Genomic DNA, 26,760 nt, shown 5'->3' with positions numbered 1-26,760 from the left:
TCTGCATTGAGCTGTGCTCTGTGCAAAATATTGACCGGATTTTAAATACTCAATATGAAAAAAAAAAAAAGCTGGTAAAATGTATCACTAATGCTCTTATATTAAGTACATGTTGAAATGATAACATTTTGGATATGCAGGATTAAATAAAATATTAAAATTAATTTTACCTGTTGCCTTTTACTTTTTTAGGAAAAAAATGTGGCTACTAGCAAATTTTAAATGGCATGTTTGCCTTATGGTATATTTCTACTGCAGTGATTCTTGACCAGTTGTAGTTTTGCCTTTAGGGACATTTCACAATAGTGGGAGATATTGTTGATCATCATGCCAGGGGAGAGAGGGTTCTAACGGGTGGAGACCAGGGATGCCGCTAAACATCCTTCAATGCAAAGGGTAGCCCTCCACAACCAATGGCATGTCCCAGACTATTGACAATGTGAAGGTCAAGAAACCTGATCCTGAGGGCTAGCTATGCTAATATTCTTTTGTTGGCAGTGGCTGCTCTGGAGGTCTTAGGGGTCAGGAGAAAAAACATGATGGACAGGGTCAGACAGATGTACCCATGGGCAGGTTATTGAACATTTCTGAGCCTCCACTTCCTCATCTATTAAATGGGCATAATGATACCTACTTTATAGGATTCTAATTAGGAGTAAATGAGATTGACATGTCCTGATGCATAGTGAACCCCACTAGGCAGACGTTGGAAATCTGTATTATTGTTGAAAACTTGCGTTGGACTCTGTTGGCTCTCTGGATAGAATGTTGGGATTTCTATGTGCCGCCCAGATTTTCTATGAGTACCTTGACACTCAACAAATTGAAAGCCAGATTTATAATATCACACTTCCTCTCCCTTCCCACTCTCTTCATTTATCCTTCCTTCCAACTTTCAGTCTTGGTTCACAGTACTAACATCCTCCCACTCTGAGACTCTGAGTCAGCTTTACTTCTTCCTTCCACCCCCTCACCCATCGTTGTGAGCTCTCAATCTTTGTAGTCCACATGTCTCACCCAGCCCCTCCTTTCCAGTCCCACCTAGTGGGACCCCTTCACCTGCTCCCTCCCAGTGCCCCTGTGGGTGAGGGGTGCTCCATCCTGCTCAGGAATCTTTAGCATCATCATTTGCTCAAGTGTGGGTACCTGTGGGCAGGAAAGGTGACGTGTCCATCTCTATTACCCTAGCACCCCACAGGATGCCCATAAGAAAGCTAGTCACTGAATGTTTTTAAAATGAATGAATGAATGCAATCCCTTCCACCTTGTCTCATGGAGATGAACCAGGCATTGCAAGAGCTAAGGGTAGTAGCTCCAAAAGCCTTATTTTCCTTCAGTAGTTCAGCAGACATAGCTAAAACATGCCCTTCCTGCCTTATCCCCCACTACCCCCACCACCCCCACTGTCTCTCTGAGTTTGAACAGGGAGGCAGTTTGTTCTTCCTGGGGGGTTACAATGATGACACAATAGACCTGGATCCCGGAAGTCCCGCCTCCCGGAAGTGGACTTCCTCAAGCAGTCTCAGGGTGATGCCAAAGCCATGGCTCATGCTCTGCTGGTCCAGGCCTGCCTCTAGAGAGCAGGTGCTCTGAATGCCCAGGCATGCCTTCCTCTCAGTGGCACAAAGAGCTCCCAAGCAGCTCCCAGCAGGCTGCAAGGAGAGGCTTTCCAGAAATGTGCCCTTTAAGATGCTCTGACAAAGAGAACATCATGTGTTCTTTGGCAGGTTGTAGGCATCTATCACATGGTAGTGGTGGGTGGGCAGGGCGATGTCGGATTGGAGTCTTCTGGTGTCTAGACACTGTGGTCTAGTCACAGTTTTTAAAACATTTTAATTACAAGCCATTTTATGGTGTAAGTTGACCCACTTAGAATTATTAAGAAATTCTGAGTAAGTTTGTTCACTTTTTTTTTTTTTTTTTTTTTTTTTGGTGGAGGCCGCAAGTTGAGTTCAAAACTACATTCCACTGGTAAGTTCTCTGGTCTGTAGAGCTCATGTGAGATGCTGCAGGGGCCTTGCCTTCCTCCTGTCCGCTGCAAGGCCTGCTGGCTCCTTGTCTGGGACAGGCCTCTGCAGACATATTGGGGTTAATCTCCTGGAGCATCAGGTGTCCACATTTCTTCTGTGGGTTGTGTACCTGATGTATATCCCAGCCCCCAAAGATGGATCAAGGTGTAATTGACCAAATGACTTTATTCTTGGGAAATTTGAGGATTTGTGTCACCTTTAATTGGCTTTGTGACATCTTGTTTCTCTCTCTGAGCTGAAGTGTTTCATTGGTAAACTGTGAGAAAATATCCATCATCTTTGCAACTTTATTTCTCTCCTTCCCTTCTAAACCTGTGCTTTGAAGCAAATTGTTTAGCAAATGGGTTTGTATAACAGTATCTTTCTTTCTTTTTTTTTGGCAAAGTCTAGAGACACAGTACTGCCGATTATCATTTCTAATCAGCCATGGGTAATCTGCATTCACACAAAATTAACAAAATTCCAGGTAAAATTCAACAAGATCAGTGGTTAATAGGTTGGGATCTGGATTAAAAAAAAAAAAAAGAAAAAAGAAAGGAGGGAGGAGAAGAGTTCTCTGCTATCATTTATTGACTGCTTGCCATTGCTAGTCCAGGCTCTTTAATGAATGATTCTGCAGGTTTTTTGTCTTCATCTCCAAAAGAACCCTAGTTGGTAGGTATGATACTTATTCAGAAATCTGACATCCATGCACATGGGCTGTCTATGTCACTCCTCCACCTTGCCTGCTGTTTCTGGGGCTGTTCAGTCCAGGGAAGGTTAGTCTCATCCTGTCTATATGCCTGAATTATATCTGCAGAGACCCCTGAGCCATGTTTGTTCAGCACCTGCCCCTGGGGCAGGAAGCTTTAGGGAAGGGGAGCATGAGGGAAGATGGCATATTCTTCCAGTAAGTTCTTATAGCATGTTCTTTCCTGCTGCCTCCTTCTCAGGAATCTACTAAGGCTGTTGGTAGGTGGTTGGCTGTGGACATAAGCACTGGTCCAGATCTGGCTGTGAAATGGCAGGGCTGGCCTTGTTCTCCTTGGCCCCAGCATGAATAGCTGCTGTCCTCAGTCTCTCCTTTGTTGACCTCAGAGGAATAGGAGTTGGTGGCAGTTGAAGGAATGCTGTCCTTATCCCATGCAGAGCTAACAGCAGGCTACATGGTGGCCCTTCTTCAGAGGCCAGCCTTGTCTACAGAGAGGGGCCAGCCTTGCTGGTGGTTACAAGTAGTCCTGGGATGAGGTGATGTCAGTGGAGGGTTCAAGTCCCTGCTAGGGAGAAGAAAGGGACCAGCAAGGAAAAGCATGACATAACACTTTGGAGAAAGGTGACAACCAGGACATGATAGAGGAAAGAGCCAGATGCCAGCATCAGAAGGACATTGTGGTGACTCCCCACTCTGCCCTTCCTCAGGTGCATGATCTGAGGCAAGCACGACTTGGTGGAGGGGAGTTGTGTTTGGAGCTGGACTGCCTGGGTCCAAATGCCAGCTCCTCCATGATCCACTGTGTGATGAGATCTCGGCCTGCTGCTTGGCCATCGCATGCCTTGGTTTCCTTATTGGGTCGTGAGGCATGAGTGCATTGACACGTGACACTTAGAACTGCTTGACACAGAGCAGAGTTCAACAAATGCTAACCATGTAAAGTCTTTTCACCTCTGAGCCCTGGTTTCTTACTTATAAAAAGGGAACCATGAGCCCACTTTCACAGTGATTCCTGAAAGGACCAACTGAGCGAGTCCACCCAGGCAGGTTTGGCCGCAGAGAAGTGACGCACTCAGAGATGCCTGCGTTGACCTCAAGTGGCCCCCGGCTGCGGCACCTGTTGAGTGGAAATGTGGGCCATCAGGCAGATTGACAGCTGCTGGTCTTCCCTGGCTGGAGTTCTCTGGACTGGGCAAGAGCCGGGTGTGGATGCTCAGCCTGTGTTCTGCCTTTAACACTGGATTAAGTGACCTATGTTGTTGGCTCCGTAGGAGAGCTTCTGAGTTTTCCTTCAGGAACCTGCCAGGGTCTGCTGCTCTCACAGCCACCAAGCCAGACTGTCCCCAGCGGTGCTGGTGCACCAGGGCCTCCTGAGCACTTCTCCTTTCTCCTTCTCTCCCTCTTCATTATGATTATAGTTGTCCTTGTCATGGTCTAGTGGTCATTGTCCTTGCCCTCCTCCTCTTTTTTTCCCTCCCTCTCTTTTGGAGGGCATTTCAGCATTATTTACTAAAATGTTGATATTTACAAACCCAATCACCTAATAATTCTATGTCAAATGTGTTCAGCAGAAATACTGCAGCACAAAAATAGTAGCGATAAATAGTCAATGCAGTATTGTGATTTGGGGAGGGGGATCAAGATGGGGGTGGGGTCAAGAGATGAAGACGATAAAGAAGCCTGAGGAATTCAGGACCCTGGTTCCAGCAGTTACTGGTTCCTGGTCTGCTCCTGCCTCTCCCTGCTCTCCCTGGAAGTCTCTGTGCATGGTGGTTAGATGCCTTGGTGTGCATCCTGGCCCCGACAGCTGTGAAACACTGATGATGGACGTACACTGTGAACATGGAACACGAGCCTCCAACATGGTTCCAAGTTCAGCTCTGGTTGGTGTAATATGGGAACACCTATATGACAGAATTGAGGGGTTTTAAGAGTTACTAAGCAAAATGACAAGGAGAAAATGATAAAAATGAACTGGTCTATTTCTGGATGCCAGACTGTTTATGTATTTTAGCTCTTTTTTCCCCCCACATGCGGATTGTAACGGGCCCTAGATATTTTAGCTTTGACTCAACCCATCTCAGAAGGTTGTGAGATTCTTGTGACATCCATTTTAGGGTCTTGGAAGAACCCGTGACTTCTACTCTCCTGAGAGGAGGGAAGGCAGTATCCTGCCCAGGCCGCTCCCTACCCAAGAGCTCGTAGGAGGAAAAACCATTGATGGCGAGAAAACCTATGCTATCAGAAGCAAAATGTCATAATTTATCATAGCATGATGTATTTAAGATATGTAAATTTCATCCTATGTAAGTTTTTCCTTAAAAAAATCTGATCAGTAGAAATAAAATGGTTTAGAAAGAAAGAAGGAAAGAAAGAAAAGAAACTGAATAAATATTGCACTCTAGTCAATGAAATGCATCCTAAAAAATTTGGGAGGAAATGTACTAATTCTGCAATTTAGTTGAAATGTACCAAAAAAGTATTAAAATATAATAAATTAACTAATTAATGGACAGAGGGATGACTGGAAGAACAGAAATGTGATGAAGCAAGGAGAGGAAAATCTAATTCTAGAATCTAGGGGGCAAGTATTTTTAGTGTTTGCTAAAATTCTTGAAATTTTTCTGGGTGTTCAAAAACGTTTACTATAAAACATTGCAGAAAATATTGTAAAGCTACTAGCACAAAAAGAGGGGAAAATGTCTGGAAAATAAAAAAGTACATGCTGGAAATATTCACAAACATTTTAAATGCTCTTTGAGTACATGGATGTTGAGATGAAGAAGAGCAAAACTAGGCCAGCATTTTTTCCTGAAATAGATTCCTTTTTTAAAAAAAAAAATCTTAGAGATTACATGGATTGATTTTAGAGGAAGAACGTACCAGGCTAGGGTGAAGCAGGTGGAAAGGTCCTGCCTGCTCAGTGAAGCCTTTACACCTGTGGTCAGAGAGGAAGGGGTGTGGCAGGCACTGCAGGCAGATGGAAATGGGGTCAAGGTCCTATGGGGTCTGGAGGCCATGGGGAGGTCTTCTGGTCTTGAGCTCTGAGTGCACAGGAAAGCACCTGAGGTCCCGAGTTGGGCTTCAGAAGCACTGATGTGGCTGCTACGTGTGGAGACTGGAAGGCCCAAGGTTGGAATGGAGGCAGCGAGGCAAGAAGGAGCACTAACAGGAGGTGGAGCAGGGATGTCGTGACCTAGTAAGCTGGCAGTATGGAGGAACTGAAAACTGACTGGATTCTGGGTCTGTTCTGAAGGGAGAGTCAAAAGGATTTACTGGAGGGTAACTATAAGGTAAAAGAGGAGAGAATTGAATTTTTTATCTAAACAGCTAGAAAAGTAGATATGCATTTACCAGGACAGTGAGAGTGGGGGAGGCAGAGGGAGGGGTCAGTTCGAGAGTTTGATTGCAGATCTGCTACTATGAGATGCTTATTAGACCAGCTGGAATGTAAGGTTATGGGATGCTGGGGTCCAGGGGAGCTTCAGGGTCAGGCGTGATTTTGAGCATCATCAGCATGTAAAGTGGTATGTAAAGCCATCAGAGTAGATGGTGTCAAGGTCAAGAAGAAAAGAGGAACAAGATTGAACCCTAGTGTTCCACTGTGTAGAGTCAGGAGGATGAGGAAGGTAGCGGTTGCCTGAGCACCCCAGAGGAGTCAAGAGTGTGTGCTGTTTCAAACACTGCTGTCATCCACGCACAGTGGCGTGCCCCTGTAACCCCAGCCACTCAGTAGGCTGAAACAGAAGGATTGCAAGTTTGAGGCCAGCCTCAGTGACTTAGCAAGACCTTGCCTCAAAATGGAAAATCAAAAGGGCTGGGGTGTGATTCGGTAGTTGAGCGCCCCTGGAAAATGAGAAAACTGAAGTGCTGGAAGATTCAATGATTTGACCATGGTATTAGATATATGAGATAAACAGGCAATAAGCAGTAGCTCCATTTTTATTTATTATTTACTCATTTATTTTGCTATCATCAATACTATCATTACTTTTGCTCTTCTCAATAGGGATACACAAGCTTCAGCCAAGTTGGGATTGAGTTGACGCTCTGAGATCTCTTTGCTGTCAGGGGCTGGGCTGGGGCAGTGCTCACACCCTGCCTGGGAATGCAGACTTTAATTGGGACATGCTGTGAGGTGCAAACAGCACCCAGAGACAGTACAGGCCTTGAGGAATGTGCTCAGAACTTCCAGACCAGGCATCCCGTATGAGCATGCTCATGAGGCCTAGGGGCAGAATGTTTGCAAATGAAATTGTCCCCACATCTAGACCCTGTGGTCCCAATTTGCAGTTGCTCATAAGAGGCAGAGAGTACCAGCTCAGGCTAGAAGGGAGAGATGAAGTGGAATGAAATATTTCTCAAAGAAATTAGAGGTTTTTTTCTTGAGAGGAAGCATGGAGCATAAGATATCTTTTTCCATTTCCTGTCTATAAACTTCTGAGGTTAGGAAGTGTGTGTAACCATTACTCAGGAACAACTGGATGTGATCAAGATACAGGTCAGGGTGGGGACCTGGGCAGGGTCATATCCATCGGATGAGATTTAGCTCCCTGTGCACAGAAGTTCGTGAAGATCCCTGCCTAGCCAGCCCCCTCTCAGAGACTCCTCTTGGGTCAAAGTCTTAGTTGGCCATCTCTCTCTGAGTCCCCCTTAGTACTGTCCTGCAGGGTAAGGCTGTTCCACCAGGCCCCACCATAAGCTTCCTACTGGAGGTACGTGGGTTGCAACTTGGATTTGAGAGCTCTCTACCCTACAATTCTGAGCAAGCTGTTTTGCTCATGGTAACCCAGTAACAGTCAGGGGCTTCCTGCCTGGGTTTAGGAAAGTAGCTCAACCTGAGAACCAGGGAGGTTGCAGAGCCATTCAGGGAGTTCAGTGGCATGGTCCTGGCACCAAAGCACTTCCCCAGGGAGCCGGCCTGTGGGTTAGCATGCCAGGAAGTTTGCTGCTACCAGGGAGACAGCACCATGTCTGATACCCCAATGCACAGCTTGCTGCCAGGCCACAACTCAACACGGAAGATTTGCATGATCTGAGCCCAACTCAGCTGCAGTGGCACCTGCCAGTGTGACTTCTCAGAGCTTGCATAGGCTGTAGCTCCATCCGGCCAGTGAACTTCCACCGTGGGGAAGCTCAGGAAGCTCAGCCCAGGCACAACTCTGTCTTTCCATGCAGAGGCCCCATGAACTCAGTCTGAACTCTGGCTCCATTCAGAAGGCCACCATGTGCTTCAAGGAGGGAAAGAGTGAAATCCCCTCACTTCATCCCCACTACCTCCTGTAAGCCCAGGCTTTACTCTCAGATAAGCTGTTAATGCAGCGTAGATGTCCTAATCACTCCTTTCAGATGAGGGGCAGGGCAGAGCAAAGTGGAAGGGTGAATGACAAGCCCCATCTGCAGGCCACCTCTGCTTGCTGGCTTCCTGCACACCACCTCTCTGTAGATCTGCACACAGTGCCAAAGGAGAGCAGAGGCAGAATTCAGAAGCAGAAATGCAGGCTGCAAACTAAAGAGCCCTGACCACTCTTTGGGACTGAATGTGTTATACATTCAGGCCTGACCCCTGTTCACCCACTCACTCATGGGTTGGGAAGAGGGGCAGTTGGAAGGTGTGCCAGGTCACCAGGAAGTAATTTGTGTTTGCCAGGCCCCTCTGAAGTGGAGCAAGAGTCCTGTGTGAGCTGTGGTCTCTGCAGCCCTTGTGACCTAACTAGGCGAGATGGCCATCATCTCCATCCCACCCCTTGATAAACAAAGAGCTGGCGTTTGTCTCTCCTCTTCACTAACATGGAGGCCTAAACTCTGCTGAGCTTATCTATACAATGGATTTCCTGCTGGTGTTGGATCCTCCCCTAGCCCCAGTGAGTAATAATTTATATCGCCTGAGCACACAGACATGCTGATGTCCATGATGCTGGTGGCCTTGGCAGACCCCGATTCCCTCAGTCTGGGTGGGGATCTACAGACGTTAACCCCAGCTGAGCTGACCCACACAGAACATCCCAGTTAGAGAGAGGGAGCAAGAATGGAGAGTCCTGAGAGGGCCTGCAGAGTGCAGGCACCCACCAGCCATGCATTGAGGCCTCCTGTGCGCCAGGCCCAGGCCGGGTGCTGGGTGTTCAGAAATGCAGACACACAGAGTGGAGGAGCATTCCAACCCGCTCCGGATCAGACTTGGGTGATTACGACCCAGAGCTTAGTTCTGGGGCAGCAGTCAGAACAGAGCTGGCGGAGTGTTGAGGAAGGGTAGATAGTAGAGGGCGCTCTAGGAAAGCATCAGTTCTGAGTTAATGAAAAGCTTTCCTTTCCTGGAAGTCGGTCCTCAGCACTGAGGGCCTGGAGGTGTCGGGAAAGGGAAGTGCCCTTTGGGTTGAGTTAGCACCACCCTGTGCCTCTGTAGTCAGTTTGGGCCATCAGCCAGGGTATTCCAAGGAGGCCCTCTTCTCGGGTACTCCAAGGAGGCCCTCTTCTCGGCTGCTCCTCCGCCCAGGCATGCGGGTGTTCAGCCTCTTGTCAGAATACCAAGGCCCTGGCTGGTCATAGCAAGCATGTTTGAAGGGGAACTGGCCTGGCTCCTGCCAACAACCTCTCTTCCTGACCTTGATAACATCTGGGTGGAATTTTTTTCCCTTTATATAGTTAGGCCCATTGGTGTTTGCTTTGACTTTGGATTACGGTATGATTGGCATCTCTGAAATTTCAGGCCCCAAATGTGTGCCGGGTCCTAGAACTGTGAGAAAGCTGGACTTTTGCTAATGGGATTTCGGGTGTGTCCAGGTGGAGCAGAAACAGTGCACTGGTAACTGTTTGCACACAAAATGCAGAGAGCAGCCCCAGCTGGCGGGGAGGGGTCTTCTGCCTGGGGGCAGTGATGGGTCAGGCCTGGTGGGAGGAAGCCTGCGGTGGAGTTGGGGGAGGCCTCCTCCCCTTCCTGCCCTTCCTCACCCTACATCCTTCGTCACCCTCCCCCCACGTGCCTGGCCCTGGAGTGACCAAACTTGCAAACAGGAAAAGATGTACTAACTGCAAAGAAATGCAATGGGTCCAGACTTAACCCCAAAGCAAACCTCATAAGTGTGGGGTTTGGAGCATGCTTTAAAATGACCGTCATTGTCTGGCTATGTGCAGCGAGGAGCTGCCTGGGGTGTGAGATCAGGATGGAGCTGGGCTTGGGGAGTGGGTCCTCTCCAGGTGCCTCCAACTGGAGAGGAAACCCGTGCCCCACACACCGGCTCACTCCCTGACTTCTCTGGAGTCTCTGGGGTGAGTCCTATCTTATCGGGTGACTTCATTTCCTCTAGTTGGATGTTCACAACTCTCTGGAAGGTTCCAACCAGTCAACCACACTGATTGTGGTGTGGGAGCTTCTGACATGCTTGATTGCACTTTCCCTTTGGGACCTTGGCGGCCCAGCTGAGTGATAGCTGGAGAGTGGAGGATTGTGTTTTTTTTTTAAGATAAGGTTTGTTCCTAAGTATGAGGAAGTTTCCAGATGCCTCTGGGAAACTCTGAAGGCGTGAGGGTGGGTACAGGCCTTGCAGTTGCCCTTCTGGGCAGCCTCCAGCGCCAAGACCCCTTGCTCAGGAAGTGTCCCATGTTCCTCTGGTTTAGACACCTCTGGTGTACCATAAAACCTGGTTTGGATGGAAGGACCTTAGCCCCATAAACTCCAGGTGATCACATATCTTCCCTTCTGTCCTAACAGGCTTCTTCCCTGGAGAGGACCTCGTCATGTTCAACACGCAGTGTCTTTCGAGGACCTAGTGTGGGATTTGCACAGAGCCCTATTTGCCATCTTTGCCCATGTGGCCCCGGTCCCCACAGCACCAAGGCCATACTCCTTCCCTTGGGATTTAAATCTTCAGCGTCTGGCTCCAGACTAACTCTCCTCTTTTTATATCTCCTTTCCTTCTCTCCTCCCACCCTGAACTTCTCTTTCCCTTAGAACAGTCTGTCCCCTTGGCTGAAATGTTCCTATAATTATTATTCCTGGCAAGCTGGAAGCAGGACAGCATAATGGGCTCTGGAATGAGACCACCCGGGTTCAAATCCTGGTGCTGTCCCTTTCAATCTGTGGAACCCTGGGCCAGTCACCTAGCTGTGTTGTGCCTTGCTTTCCCCATCTGTGAAATGGGCATAGTAATAGTTCCTTCCTGTGAGCAATAACAGGTCCTTAGAGATGTCATGAGGATGAAAGCTCAAGCATTTGAAATATCTGACACGTAGTAAGAATTCAACATATGGAGGCTGCAATGATTAATAAAAGCTTTTAAAGAGCCTTCTCCATGAAGCCATTTCCAAAAAAACTAGGCAGGATGAGCTTTTCCCTTTCTGGGCCCCGAACTAACCCCATGAGGTTCCAGTTATTTACTTCCAAGTCTGAATTTACCTCTGGCCTGAGATTTCTTAGAATACAGGGACTAGATTTCAGCAATAGCAACATTTACATCAGTGTGTGCCGGGCTCTCTACCGTAGGCTTTTTTCTCATCAATTTTTTTTTATCAAGACATAAACTTTCACCCAATTGAACTATACAAGCCAGTGGTTTTCTTATATTCACAAAGTTGTGCAGACATTTTAAGAAGAAGCTCTGCGTCCGTTAGCTGTCAGCCCTGGCAACCACAGATCTGCTCTCTGTCTCCGTGGATTTGCCTATTCTGGATATTTTGTATAAGTAGAAATATATAGTACACACCCATTTGCCTCAGATTTCTTTTACTTAAGCCCAGTGTTTGGGGATTCATTATGCATTCAAACCTATTCCTTTTTAAAGCTGAATAATACTCTATTGTAAGGATACATCACATTTTGTAAATTCATCAACTAAGGGACATTAGCATTGTTCCACTTTGGGGGCTCTTGTGACTAATGCTGCCATGAGCATCCATGCTCTGGTTTTCGTGTGGACATGTGTTTTCATTTCTCTTGGGTACATACATAGGGGTTGAATTGCCGGCCCACATGGTCACCCTAAATTTGACTATTCACATCGGCATTTGCATTCCTTTCAGTGATGAATGAGGATTCAAATTTCTCCATTTCCTCACAAATACTTTATTCTCTTTTTTTATTATCGCCATCTTAGTATGGAGTATGAAGTGACATCTTGTTGTGGCTTTGGGTCACATTCCCCTGGTGGCTAATGGTATTGGGCATCTTTTCATGTACTTACTTACCAACCATTTGTACGTGTTCTTTGGAGAAATGTCTATCCAGATTCTTTGTCTGCTCTTTAATTAGGCTGTTTGTATTTTTATTGTTGAATTGTAAAAATTCTTTGCATATTTTGGATACAAGTCTCTCATCAGATATATATAATTGACACATAGTTTCTCTCACCTGGAGGGATGTCTTTTCATTTTTTTGACAGTATCCTTAGAAGCACCAAAGTTTTAAATTTTGACAAAGTATCAATTTTTTCTTCTGTTGCTTGTGCCCTTGGTGTTATATCAAATAAACTATTGCTTAATTCAAGATCACAAAGATGTACTTTATACTTAAAAAGTCATCTTTTTTATAGTGAAAAATTGGGCTTCATTTGTGTACAGTGAATCAAAGAGCATTCCGCTGTCATGTATAACTGATTAGAACAAATTGAAAAAATAAAATAAAATAAAGTTATCTTATTGACGATAACCCCGAAAGGAAAAATGACTCTTTGCAGACCCACTTTACAGATAAGGAAATCAAAGGGCCAAATGCCAGATCTGGGATTTGAACTTGGTTTCAGTTTCACTCTAAACCTCATGCCCTTCTTGCTGTGCCTTCTCCCCAAATCTCTGTACCTCTGCGTCCCTACAGGGCTTGTGCAGTGACTGGTGCACTGTCGGCCCACAGGTCATGTGCGCTGGGTGGAGGAATGGCAGGCCCTGGCCCTTGTGCACGTGCCTCGCAGGCTGGCTTGGGTGGGTTGGGGCTTGCTCCACTGACGAGATGCGAGAAGTCACCTGGCATCTCTCCTCTACTCTGCAGTGTCTCATCGTTGGGGGAGGACCATGTGGCTTGCGCACTGCCATCGAGCTTGCTTACCTGGGAGCCAAAGTGGTCGTGGTGGAGAAGAGGGATACCTTCTCCCGGAACAATGTGCTGCACCTCTGGCCTTTCACCATCCATGACCTGCGGGGCCTGGGAGCCAAGAAGTTCTATGGGAAGTTCTGCGCCGGCTCCATCGACCACATCAGTGAGTAGAGCCTGTGGGTGGTGCTCCAGGAAGGTCGAGATCCTCCCTGGGTTTGACTCTGCATCTAGAAGGCCCAGATAGTCCCCTCTGGGAAATCCCTGGAGGCTCCTTGCTTCCAACTGGTGCATTTGGTGAAGGCCTGCTTTGGACCTTAACACTATGCTGGCACATAGCAGGTACTCAGGAAAATGCTTTGCGTCCAACATGTACAGTGAGGAAGAGGCAGCCACAGTCCCCAGATTTGGGACTCCAGAGCTGCCTTCCCTGACCCAGGGCTTTCTGTGGGGATGGGTGTGGGGAAGGGAGAGTTCGTGTGAGAATGAGGAGAGGGAAATATCCGCCACACTGGGCGTGATTTGTTTGGACACAGGAGAGTTCGCCAGCAGTGGCCTCAGAGTTTATTCCCTCTTTGGGATGTGAAAATTCCGAGAGTCCAGTGGAAAGAAATTTGGATTTGCCCAGAAAGCTGCAGCGTCAGCGGTCAGGATGTTCTGCCCCACCCTTGGAAGAATGTGTGGTGTCCGTTACCCACGTAGAGCAAGGACATTGAACACCGCTTCTTATCAGACCCTCCTGGGAGGCAGCACCGCCCAGCAGGCCTGGTGGGCCCAGGGCTGTGGCCTGGGCTTCCCAGCAGGGAGCCCCTCCTGCCCTCACCCACAGGATCTGTCTCATCCCTAGACCTTGGAAAGAAGTGCCAGAAAGGCTCTGGGAATGAGAGTGAAACATTCAGAACCATTATTGTGGAGGGTAGCTCTGGCCCTGTGAAGAGAGGTGGGGGAAATTTATTGAGCACCTACTGTGTGCTGGAACCAGAGAGACTAGGAACCTTGGCCCTGTGAGGAGAGGCCAGGCCTCCCCTGAAGGAGTTTTGTGGCCAGAGGTGGCCGGGGCTCTTCCTAGCCCACTGACTGGCTTCTGTTTGGACCATCCCTGCTCTCTCCAGCCCCAGCTGAATCCCGTGCTTGGCCTTGCTCAGCAGTTCTCCGCAGGTCCTGTGTTAGCAACCTCCTCCACTTCCCACTGAGGTGGTTCCCACCCTCACCCCAGCCTCTTGCTCTTAGCAGATGGTCTCCCTCCTGCACTCTGGGGAAGAGAGGCCACTGATGCCACACCCTGCTCCAGCCCCTGTGCCTCCTCCTGCCTGCTCACTTGTTCCTTGCTTGCACCTGCAGTCGAGAGGTAGACCTGGACATCTCCTCTCAGACTGCAACCCCGCCTTGGCTCCCTCCCCTCCTTTTACCTGCTCCTCCCACAGGCCTTCCTGCTCCTCATGTCTCACTGACTGTCCAGTCTTCTGTGTGTGCCCCAGGACCATCCTTACCTCAGAATGTCCATTCTGGAAAGAGGAGGTGTGGGCTTTTGCACCATTCATTCCCACCTTCCCCCATGACAGCCTGATCTCTCCCCACCACCCAAGTCTGCAGAAGCCTCCTGCCCCCAACTTCCCTGACCTCCTGTGAGATTTGATATTCTTGGTTCCACCTCTCTTAGCTTCCAGGACCCCAGCTCAGGCCCTGTTCTCCACCACCACCACCCCACAACCACCATGCCCGGCTCCATTCTTTTTACCTGTATTTCCTCCATTAAAGGGTGTGTCCCCACCTCCCATGCCGAGCCTGGCACCTGATACATTGTAGATGCTCAACAAATATTAAATGAGCTAAACCTGTGAAATACAGAGGGGCCCGTGGAGAGTTTAGAACTGCTCACTCTGTGGAAAAATACCTGGAGGGATGCCCATCTGTACAGAATGGCGGGAGTCAAAATAGGGAAATGAGGTTCTACTCATTGGGAGAATTTTGAGAGTAAACAGGAAGTGGAGAACCTGACCCTTACTTACCCTTGGAGGGCAAAGAGCTTAGGCACAGCCTCCCCACGATGAGCCACTGGATCACTGTCTTCCCTTGTTGCCCTTCACTCTCTGTGTGCTCCTCTTTCCATCTTCACCTTACCAAGCCCAGAGCCCAGCTCAGGAAGGAGGCAGGAGAGGCGAAGCCCCCCTCCCTAGGGCGTCATCCAACGCTAGAGCAGGAACTTTGAATCAGACAGATCCAGGCCCACCTTCTAGTTCTGCTCCTGTGTGACCTCAAGCAAGTCACTTAACCTCAGTTTCTCATAGATAAAAATGAGAATAACGAAGGTACTAAAGGGCTGCTGTAAAACACAGAGTGTCTGTCGCCAAAATCAGCGCTGGGGATGGTCATGGTTGGCGTATTGCCACACCCTAATCCCTGAGCAGTGATTGTGCGGTGTTCTGCATACAGGAGGTGCTCGGGTGTTGCTACTGACAGTTCTTCTCTGCCTCTGTCTTCCTAACAGGTATTCGTCAACTGCAGCTCATCCTATTCAAGGTGGCCCTGATGTTGGGAGTTGAAATCCATGTGAACGTGGAGTTCGTGAAGGTTCTGGAGCCTCCTGAAGATCAGGAAAATCAAAGTACAGTGTAGTTTTCCTTTTCTGTCTCCAAGTCAGATATTGCAAACCAGAAGCTACACTTGCAGCTGTCAGAGGGTGCTTCTGTGAGAGTTATTTTTATTGAGAGCTGTCTGGCACACTTCCAGCCAAGGATAGTTTACCTTTTTTGACCATTGCTATTGCTCCTACCCTCCAGGGAGGAGGAGGGTAGGATTATTATTAAGCCATCAAACCTATAATTTGGTGGCCTTGTCCTTAGGAGATGCTATTTTGACAAATTAAGTCCAGTCGATAGCAGGAAAGAAGACATAGATTTGGTGGTTGGTGAAGTTCATTCACATGCACTCCAAGTTATGCATGAGAGCTCACACGTAGGTGTGTGGATGCATCTGTTGGACCCACAAGGTATTTCAAAATCTAGTACAGAAAGTGAGGCTTCTAGAACAACTATGAGATAAAGGTTCAATGTATTTTTCAGTCAATGTTTTTAATTATACATGGACACAGCACCTTTTTTTAAATTTACTTTTACGTGGTGCTGAGGATTGAACCCAGTTCTTCACACATGGGAGGCAAGCATTCTACTGCTCAGCCACACCCCAGCCGCCATCAGTAATATTTTAATCATATTGAGGTTTAACTTATAAGCCATAAAATTCACCCATATAGATATACTCTATTTAGTAACATTTCTCTTGCTTAGTATGCTTATTTAAGTTCAGATCCCTTAGACTCACCGAGATCAGAGAGGTTGTCCACGAAGCCTCTGCATCTTTCTTACTGTCAATATCTTCTACTGCCCAGGAGGGGCTAAGAGTTCTGAGCCAGCGTGGTGTTGGAAAACTCACAGTTTCCTGCTTGGGGTATACCTCGTTTCACCTTCCCTCTGCCCAGCATTTGTGAGAATTTAAGGGAGCCCTTTGTTGGCTTTTCTAGCAGGACACTATTTATTACCTGGCACTCAGGGACGTGTGCTCCTGACCGGCATCTCTACTAGACACACAGGCTGTCCCTGAAAAGGTTTTTACCCAAGGCAGCGAACTCCACAACAGAACATTTTGAGCATGAAGTAGAAATGCAAATTGTTTTTGTTCTCAATCTTTTGGGTCCGTTTAGCATTAAGAAGGTACTAAGTAATGTGGGGGAATGAGAAGAGAACACAGAAGAATCTAGTGAGAAAAATACCGTGCACGGGGGACTAGTTTGGGAATCATTTGGGATAAACTTCCAGTGAAGGCCAGTGAAACTAGGCATGGAGCTGCGTTGCTGGTTTACTTTGTCCCGTGCTGCACTGACACTAAAGCCAGGAGATGCCAAGTAGAGCGTGACCTTGGACTGCCTTGTCCCTTCCCCTGAAGGCTCTGCCTGGGCAGCATTGTTCATTTCTCATGGCCAACACACAGAGCTGTCACCACCTTCCTCCCACCGCTCCCTGTCGCTCATCTCCCCTTTGTGTCCTGCAGAAATTGGCTGGCGGGCAGAATTCCTGCCTGCAGACCACGCCCTGTCGGAGTTCGAGTTTGACGTCATCATTGGTGCTGATGGCCGCAGGAACACCCTGGAAGGTGAAGGCTCTTCCTCTTGGGATGGGGGTGGGGAGAGTGGGAGGGATTGGAGACAGTGGGTGAGATGCCAGGTGCCAAAGCTGGGGGAGCTTCTCAGAGGGCAGGTGTCCCATCCTGCCTGAGGTAGGTGGGCAGGGCTCCAAGAGGCCGGGAGTGAGAGGGCAACCATTTCATGCTCTCTGGACCTTGGTTTTCCCAGCTCTAAACTGAGGGTAGCAGAACCCATTCAGAGCACTTTGCTGAGGATTGGAGACACTCACCTATTCTGCGATTATTCTGCGATTCCCAGACTCACTGATATGTAAAAATGCTTTATAAAGGTTAAGTGCTGTGGGAAAAATCAACATGCATTTATTGAGCACCTCCTGATGTGCAAGCCAGGGTGCCGAGCACTTTAATAAGTACTTCATCTGGGACAAACACTTCATGCGGTTAATGGTGTTTGTTCACATTCAAGTGCTCTGCTAACGGAAGGAGTTAGAGAAAGAGTCTCCCCCTCCTCTTTCCACAACGCTTAAGCACACCCACTGCTGGGCAGTTAGATAAGGTCTGCCAAACTGTCACCGTACAAAACCATGCTTCGCTGGGTCCTAGAGTTGGATGCACAGTGTGCTTTCCTGGGGTGAGATCCAGTTTGGGTGAGAGAGAAACCCTAATAGTAGGAGATGCAGCAGTCACGTCCATCCCAGACCCCGAATCAATTAGGCTCCTGGGTGTCCTGATTTATAGTAGCAGTACTGATTTAAAACCACAAGTCGTAACGAATACGGCCCCCAATGGCATCTCTTAGACTAGGGACAACACTGCTTTTTGAGCTTGCCCCCCTTGAGGGCCACAAGTTGCCAGTGTCTAACTGGGAGGGCACCCCCTGAGCACAGGACACATGCCCTGAAATAGCTGTCAAAAATTTCAGGATGTCTAGTCCTTCTGATTCAGGCCCTTCCCTGGGTGTTCTTTACCACCACCGCCACCTTCTGACGTCACTTCTGTTCCCTCACAATCAGTACCCAATATCTGACAGGACATCTTAGGCAATTCTAGCTTCCAATCTGGATGTGGTACTCTTTGGATTTCCTATGTTGTTTTGGTGGTTTGGTGAATAACTATTCCTGTAACTTTGACAAAGGTCTAATGAGGAACAACTTGAAGGAGAGGTTCCAAGTAGAAACCCAAAGTTTCAGTCAAAGGAATTTTGGGCAGAGGATTAGGCACCAGCATGAGGCCGGAGTACATGGTGAGAGGATGTGCAGGGAATTCCCAAGGTGATGCTGGGTCAGGTCTTAGTCTGTTTTCTGGTGCTATTATAGAATTCATGAGTCTGGGAAATTTATTAAAAATAGAGCTTTATTTAGCTCATGATTCTGGCAGCTGAAAGACCAAGAGCCTGGCACCAGAGTCTGGCAAGGGCTTTTGTGCCACATCATTACATGACAGGGGGCATCCCATGGCAAGACAGAACCAGCTGACCAAGAGAGCCCCCAGGATGGCCTGTCAACTCACGAATTCATGCATGAATGAATCCAATCTTGAGGGCAGAGCCTTTTGACACAATCGCTTCCCTAAGGCCCCTCTCCAGCTACCATGACATATAAATGGGGGGATTAAGCTTCCAACACAGGAATGCAGGGGACACATTCAAACCATAGCTACTGGGCCCTGGAATCAAGCAGCTAAGCAGCATGTCTGGGGTGGGAGTGGGAGGATTCAGGACCACAGGAAAACTAGATGGAAAAGGAAGAGGAGGAGAAGGTTCCACTGAGCTGTGACCACCTGCTGTGATCCTGCATCACCGCCTTTCAACACAAGTTTTCATATAAACCATTGAGAACCAAGATCCCTAAGGATGTAGTCCTATGTAGTCCTACATAATCAAATGTACTAGACATTTCAAGAGAGCTACAAGAGTGAATGTTGAATGGCCTCCACCTAAAGAAATAATGAAGGTTTGAGGAGATGAGCTAATTACCCTGATTTGATTATTGCTTATTACATACATGTATCAAGTATCACATTGTATGCCATAAGCATGCACAATTATCTTGTGTCAATTTAAACAAAAAATAAAAATTTAAGAAGAGCCATAAGGAATTAGAGTGCTAAATTAATTTGTGTTCATAATATATTTATTGGCTGTGTACTAAGTGCCTGTCACTGGGAATTATTATATTAGTTTCCCGGGGACGCTCTAAGGAAGTACCACAAACTGAGTGCTATTGTGGCCTAGTCATGGAGGCTGGAAGTCCACAACCAAGTTGCCCTCGGGGTTAATTCCTTTTGAGGGCTGTGAGAAGAATGGGTCCCCTGCCCCTCTCCTGGCTGCTGGTGTTTGCTGCAGTCTTGGTGTCCCTTGGGTTATGATCTTTATCTTCACAGGATGGTCTGTCTCCCTCTGGGCACATGTGTGTCCTTCTTTCCCCTGTCTATGAGAACGTCAATCATACTGGAGTAGGGGGCTCCTCTGTAAAAGGGTGAGCTCTGGGACTAGTTACCTGCTGGAGAAGATCACTTGGGCCATTGCCAAGCCTAATTAATCAGGTTTAGGGAAGGACAGAGTCCCACTGACTTTGCAAGCCTCTCATGACATGTTGTTTCCTCTTGGGAGCAAACCTGTCATTTCTCCTGTCCTCCAGAGGCCTAGAGGTCTGGTTTCGCTGGCCCGTGGGCACTGAGGAGGGCTTTCTCCGAGATGGTTTTCAGTGTTGGTGCCCAACCCAGAAGGCTGACTTTGCTGTCTCCTTCCCCCACAGGGTTCAGGAGAAAGGAGTTCCGGGGGAAGCTGGCTATTGCCATCACAGCCAACTTCATAAACAGAAACAGCACAGCGGAGGCCAAGGTGGAAGAGATCAGCGGAGTGGCCTTCATCTTCAACCAGAAATTTTTTCAGGACCTGAAAGAAGAAACAGGTGAGACCTTCTCCTCTGTCCCAACCAGCTCTTGTCCATATTTTCTGGGGTATCTAGAGGGGCACGGTGGCTTCACGGGCTCCTGGGACTGGAAGACTCATACTGAGAGGGTGAAAGCGGAGATTTCTCCTTATGGTAATAAGTGGGCAGTGTTCCTTCAAGGGGTTCTTGATGGAAGATTCTGGATGTTTTACCTGAAAATGGATAACAAAGCACTAACTCTGTCGACATTTACTGTGGGCCTACTGTGTGCCAGTGCTCAGTATTGTGGAGTGCAAGATCAAAGTCGGCATGATCCTCCCCCACCCCAACATAGCTCCCTGACCATCAAGGATCCACATAAAGTGCCCTAATGCAAGATGGTCAGCGCTGCACCCGGGCCAGTGTGAGACTCAGGGGTGCTCTGGGAGCCAGGAACCTGCAGGTGGCACCTGAAGAAGCACACATGCTGCACGCCAGCTGCCACACTCCAAGGGATGTCCAGGGATGCCACTCACTGGCAGCATTTGACATCCAGCCACGGGCCTGGAGAACAGAGGCGCTGATTCATTCACTCAGTGGCTGCTACATGCCAGATACTGCTTTGGAGCCTGAGTTAGACCAATGAAGGAGACCAAATCCCTCCCTCCCAGGACCTGTATTCGTGCTATGGAGGGAGATAATCAATAAACAGATAAAGTGACAGGTCGGGCAGCCGTAAGGATGGCGGAGAAAACAAAGTGAGGGGAAAGCAAGGGATGAACCACCTGTTCCCAATTAAATAAATTCCAGATTTTTTCTTTTTTTTTTTGGGGGGGTGGGGGGGTAAGTACTAGGGATTGAACCCAGGGATGCTTAGCCACTGAGCCACATCCCCAGTCATATATATATATATATATATATATATATATATATATATATATTTTTTTTTTTTTTTTTTTCAGACAGGGACTTGCTAAATTACTTAGGGCCTCACTAAGTTGCTGAGGCTGGTTTTGAACTTGCAGTCCTCCTGCCTCAGCCTCCTGAGTCGCTGAGGTTACAGGTGTGTGCTACCACACCCGGCTTTCTTTCTTTCTTTTCTCTTCTTTTTTTTTTTAAGAGAGAGAGAGAGAATTTTTTAATATTTATTTATTTTCTTTAGTTTTTGGCAGACACAACACCTTTGTTTGTATGTGGTGCTGAGGATCGAACCCAGCGCCGCGTGCATGTCAGGCGTGCATGCCAGGCAAGCACGCTACCGCTTGAGCCACATCCCCAGCTCTTGCTTTTTTTTTTAAGTTGACTAACAATGTGTATTTTCCCTTCAAAAGGCAGTGTGATAACAATGTTAAATACTATCTTCTGCTGGAGGTAAGCCATGTGCTTTTTGACCCCCGGTACAGCACCTTCACTGCTTTTCTGCTTTTCTCACTCAGAGTCACATTTAAGATACCACCCATATTTCTCATTCGATGTCACATTTTCAACATAGTCCTCCTGATGGTCAGTTTTGGGGGCAGTGGAACATCTCACCAAGTAGGTGCCACTGCTTTTAAGCCCCAGATTGGCAAACCATGGCTGGCCGCATGTTTTTATATTGTCTTTGAGCAAAGAATGACCTTGTATTTTGAAAGTTGCTAAAGAAAAAAAATCACAAGTATAATATTTTTTGATACATGAAATTTAAGTTTTGATGTCCCTAAGTAAAAGTTGGTGACAACACAACCGTGCTTGTTCCATGAGTTCTTACAACAGGGACCATATGGATCACATAGTCAAAAATGTTTACCATCGGGCCCTTTGAAAAATATTTGCTGACGTCTGATTTAAACCTTTCACGATTTACTGTTGCAGATAAGACTGTTTCTGTTGAATCTATCTTTAAACTTATTTTCTAGGAATGAGATTAATTTTGGAACCAGACTGCCTCTCGCTGTTCACAATGAAATGCATCCAGTGACCCTTTGAGTTTCCCCACCGTTGCATAACTTTATTGAGTTTTAATATTTCCTTCCAGCATTTGCATCCTTTTGGATTATTTAAAAATTCTCCAACACTTCCTTTCCCTCAAAGCCAAGAAAACAGATATTTAAACCACCAAGTAATAAATTCTGACGGGACATTGAATGTTTCAATGTGCTTCCTTTAAACTTTGCTGAGGTTGTCGCCTTGGGCCGTTGTTTCACAAAGTGCCCTCACACAGAGACAGCGACATTTCCTCTGGTTCTCTTGGGGGTCCTCTGCATTCATGGCTGTTCCCTACTCCTCTGTAGTAAAGGTCCCTGCAGTTGCCCAGCCCAACTCCCTTGTGTGGCGTGCGGATGGGTCTCCAGGTGTCTGTTCCTTTCTCTCCCTTCAAATAAACTAGTGCAATGGTTCTCCCACTCAAGTATGCATCAGAATCACCCCGACAGCTTGTTAAAACCCTGGGTGCTGGCCCCATCCCCAGAGTTTCTGATGCAGTAGGTCTTGGATAAGCTGCTGATAAGCTGTGTTTTTAGGGACCACACTTTGAGAACAACTGACTAAGCTCTCATTTCTCAGTGTGGTTTTTGCAGAAACCCAAAGTGCAAAATAAATATTCTCCTGGCCTCTAATCTGAGTTGTTCCTACTGCTGCACCTGGGTTTTCACTTACAAGGAGGGAAATGGTAGGAGCATCCCTTATTGTAGCCTGAGGAGAATTTCCACAGCTCTAGCCACATGGAGGGCACAGTGGATAGTGCTCAGAGCCATACAGGCTCAGATTCAAATCCTGGCTGTGTTGCTGTTTAGCTTCCATGGCCAGGTCCAGCAGTTTCTGCAACATCTTGCTCAGCTCCACCCTAGAAATACTGGCTCACAACCCCCGTGCACATTGTGAATTAAAACAACAACAACAATGTCCTTCTGTGATTATAAATGCTAGCTGTAAAACTCAGGTAACTTTGGGTTCTCTCTCATCTTCTCAGTCTTGTGTCTTAAACTTGGTCTAGCATGAAGATTCTACAGATAAATAATGAGCCCTGCCATAAGTTGATGTGAACATACTTTATATACACAGATACAAAAAAATTGTGCTCTATATGTGTAATAAGGATTGTAATCCATTCCACTGTGTGGTGTGTTTAAACAAATAATAAAACCAATTAAAAAAATACATCTGCACAGGGTAAAGGCCATCCTTGGTGGCCATGGCAAATTAAGGATGGGTGTCAGTAGAAACCAACCCTGAGATCTCTTAAGTCTAGGATCTTGGACTTATAGCCTTAGAATGGTATGAAAATAAATTTTCTTGTTTACATAAATAATAATAATAATAATAATGAGACCTGCAATGAGGCAAAACACAGTTCCCGGCACTCAGCCGGCTTTGGGGAAGTAACCTGGGTCTGAACACTTCTCTTTTCAGGGATCGATCTTGAGAACATTGTTTACTACAAGGACAGCACCCACTATTTTGTCATGACTGCCAAGAAGCAGAGTCTGCTGGACAAAGGTGTCATCATTAATGTATGTACCTTGGCTCATTTCTCACCTGTCTTTCCCTTTGTGACCTGGGCTGGCAGCACCAGCAGGTGTGGGAGAAGACACTCTCCTGCCAGGAACTGAGCACAGGGAGGAGACAGAAGGGGCCTCCCACTTCCCCCATTCCTCGCCCTTTGTGTTGCTTGAGTTCTGGGTAAAGGAGCCACGCCCAGGCCTGGAGAGGGCTTCTGCAGAGCTGTGTGCTGGTGTTAGTGTGGATCAGCCAAGTCTTCACCTACCCTGGTCCTTCTCTGGGAGGTCACATGGAGACAGATGGGGGCTGATTGTCCTGGTAGAACACAGAGATGCTTTCACTTGAAAATTTCATGCTGTGTCCCCTTGTTATAGAATGGGGGAAAGCTCACTATTTGCCACATACTAACTCATAATCAACTGTTCATTTTTTATTTTCTGAAACTCAGTCATCCTGTCTACAAAATAGGAATGATTTCTATCTGAAAGGGTTCTTGAGTGGAGTATGTATACATACACACATGTACACATACATACGCACACACGGAGCACCTAGCTTGTGATGGATTTGCAGATTCCCTCCATAACTTCTCAGTCTTGTTTGGACACCCACTCTTTTGTCCTGCTGGCTTCCTGGCTTCTGCTTTGTGGCTTTGCATCTTCAAGTAACAGGGTTGGAGGGAAGAGGGACATGGAGTGGTGGGCCCTAGACTGGTAGCTCCTCTGGTCAGGTTTCAGCCCTCCCAGAGCCCCTGTTCTCACCTGCACCGCCACCACTGCATGCTCAAGATAAGCATCGTGCAGCCCCAGGTCAGCCTGCTCCCTGATGCTGGCCTACAGCCCAAGCAGCATGGTGACTATTCATTGCTGCTTGTCAGAGAAGAATGTGCCTCTCTTCTCGCCAGCCTGTGCTGGCAGCTGGCCGGGTGGCATTTGTAACCCAGCCCTCCCCTGGGTCTCCTCCACATTGGCTCAGGTCTTTGCTGAGAGCCAGGGTTGTGGATGGAGGCTGCAGATGGCGGCTGCTGGGTGAGGCTGGCTGAGCATACCCTCAGAGGTGTGAGCGCCGGGCTTCAACAGCTGGTGTCCACTGCCCAGGGGTCATTCTGGGGAGGCAGCATAACCCCTTCCTGCTGGCCCTCCTGATTGCCCCTTGAGTCTGGCACTGGCTGTCAGAAGCAGTGCAGGGCAGGGCCAGCGTGCAGGGTGCAGGTGCAGTAGGTACCTTTGCCGGAGAGGGCCTGGGCTCCAGGAAAAGTGTGACTGGGGTTTTGCGTTTCACTGTCCGGGTGCTCCACACTCCTGGGATGCTAAGGTCACCTTCAGGTCATCCCAGGGCATTTGTCCAGGCAATGACATGTTGCTCAAGGTGGCTGGATTCCTTGGCAGTCATCACAGCCCCTCCATGTTCCCATCTTGGGCTCTGTTTCATGGTGCAGGTCCCAGAGTATGATCTGCTCTGCTTGCACAGTGGCTTTGGGGAGCTGGGAGTGGATCCCAGGCCTGTGATGACCTCACCAAGGCCTCTCCTCCCCCAGAGGACTCCTCAACCTCCTGAGATGGTGCCAAGGGCCTCAAGGGCCACAGCACAAACTCATATCTAGAAATTGGAGGGCCATAGGCTAGACATGGGAGAACAGGACTCTGCTTGGGATTAGGAGCTCTGGCCTGAGTTTCCGGTGTCCGGCCAACTCTACAGCGTATGTGTGGCCCATCTACCCAGCCACTTACATTGGCATTCTTCTCTTGCCCCCAGAGAAAGGACAAGTCGTCCTCATTATCCTCTCCCTATGTAGGTCAGCGTCGTCCTACTGGTGCCACAGGTGCTGCATAAGTGTCTGTTGAATGACTGACTGCCCTCTGGACAAGAGATCTCCCTTACCTGAGTCCCTGTTTATTCCAGCTGATCCCTGGGCTTCCCTTCATGGTTCTTAAAGGGAGAGTAAAATTTCTCCTCTAGAAACCCTGCCTCTGGGCTCCCAGCTGTGTTGAGCTTTCTCTTGCCCCAAGAGCAAGAGCCTCCCCAGGCCCCTCTTCCCTGGCCCATGCCCACTCAGGCTGTGGTCACCACAGGCAATTCTCACTACAGTGTGGCATGGGTCCCCATCTGGGCTGTCTCTGTACTGTGCCCTGCCTCCTGTGAAGGGTTGGGTGGGCCTTGCCCACCTTCTCTTCCATCCAGCTCAGCAATGGGGCAGCTCTTCTTCCTATTGGATCCCTCACCCTTCACTCATTTTTTGTGGCTTCCCTCCCCCACTGTCCCATCTCTCTAATTTAGCATCCAGTCTCCCTTCAGTACTACAGGCCATGGAAAATCAGGCCCAAATGTGTCCTCCTGCCCCACTTTTACCGTATTTTAGAACAATCACCCCAGGCCCGCCCACTTCATCTAAAACCCCGTTCCCTGCCCTTCTGCCCTGATTTTCCTATTGTCCTTGTTCTCACCTCCTCTTGAGGGTTCTGCCTCCAACTCCCTTGCCCAGGACTCCCCACAGCAGCACCAGGGGGGCTCTGACCCAGGTCCAAGCCCAGGTCTGCTCCCTCTGTCACGTCCCCACATTCCTGACTGGGGTCTGCACCAAGCAGTATCTTCACTGTAGTGTGGCACCACATGTAGCTCATGGTCCCCCTGAGGGGGCCCGGGCATGTTCTGAGGGGAGGTGTGCGTGCGCCCCCTCCATGCCGTCCTCCTGATTCTCATCACCACTCCTTCCAGGGAGGCCAGTGAACATGGGACCCAAGAATAGGTGTCAAAAAAAAAAAAAAACCCCAACTAACTACAACTCCATCTCAACACCAGGACCGACAAAGGACTCTCAGACCAGTGCTAGGAACAATTGGGGAATGGTGGTATGGGTGTGGAAATATTAGAAGTTCTCCAACAAGGTGTTCGAATGATGGCTCTTCTGAAAACCGAAACAGGAGGTCACTGTGGGTGCAGGTGAGGCTGAGCCTCTTAGGACCTGCAAAAGCTCATGCCAGCACCTTGGGCTGATAGGGGTTGCATTTCACCACATGCCACTTTTCATGTCCCCATGAATTACTGGGGACAGGCATTTTCATCCATTTCCATTCTCTTCCCACATACCAAGCATGGGCCTGAGATTTCACGTATGTAGTCTCAGTCAGTCTTCACGTGGCTCTGTGTTGTAGATTTCATTACTCGCATTTTAGAATGAGAAAACAGAGGCTCAGCACCAAGTTAAATGACTTGCCCAATATAGTTAATGAACACAGAGGTGGAATTTGACCCATTGCCCTTGCTGACTGCAAAGCCTGTGTCCATCCTATGGGCCAGTTCTTCACTCTATGAGGCAATATGAGATTTTTTTTTCTTTTTCCTTTTTTTTTTTTTTTTGCAGGAGGGGGGCGGGTACTCAGGATTGAACCCAGGGGCGCTTAACTATTGAGCCATACCTCCAGACCTTTTTTATGTTTTACTTAGAGAGAGGGTCTCACTGAGTTGCTTAGGGCCTCACTAAGTTGCTGAGGCTGGCTTTGAACTTGTAATCCTCCTGCCTCAGCCTCC

At 48.0% G+C, this 26,760-nt stretch overlaps 1 protein-coding gene across 9 annotated transcripts in view; it reads left to right on the top strand.

Moving 5' to 3' along the window:
• The window catches only part of Mical2 (microtubule associated monooxygenase, calponin and LIM domain containing 2), a 218,593-nt gene that overhangs the window by 73,232 nt on the left and 118,601 nt on the right, over positions 1 to 26,760 (top strand). For all 9 annotated transcript variants that reach the window (XR_006850350.2, XM_046437987.2, XM_046437983.2 and 6 more), the window contains exons 4-8: positions 12,698 to 12,905; positions 15,228 to 15,344; positions 16,787 to 16,888; positions 19,636 to 19,791; positions 23,143 to 23,243. Coding sequence is in view for 8 of the 9 variants with exons in the window: in XM_046437987.2 (XP_046293943.1) it covers positions 12,698 to 12,905; positions 15,228 to 15,344; positions 16,787 to 16,888; positions 19,636 to 19,791; positions 23,143 to 23,243 (684 nt within the window). In the remaining variant the exon portion in view is untranslated. The remainder of the gene's footprint in view (positions 1 to 12,697; positions 12,906 to 15,227; positions 15,345 to 16,786; positions 16,889 to 19,635; positions 19,792 to 23,142; positions 23,244 to 26,760) is intronic.

Source organism: Marmota monax, unplaced genomic scaffold (assembly GCF_021218885.2).
Source record: "Marmota monax isolate L192 unplaced genomic scaffold, Marmota_monax_Labrador192_F-V1.1 WCK01_AAM20220418_F8-fsc00061, whole genome shotgun sequence".
Taxonomy (NCBI): Eukaryota; Metazoa; Chordata; class Mammalia; order Rodentia; family Sciuridae; genus Marmota; species Marmota monax.
Note: the sequence above shows the minus strand (reverse complement) of the source record. Positions and strands in the feature narration are given on the sequence as shown.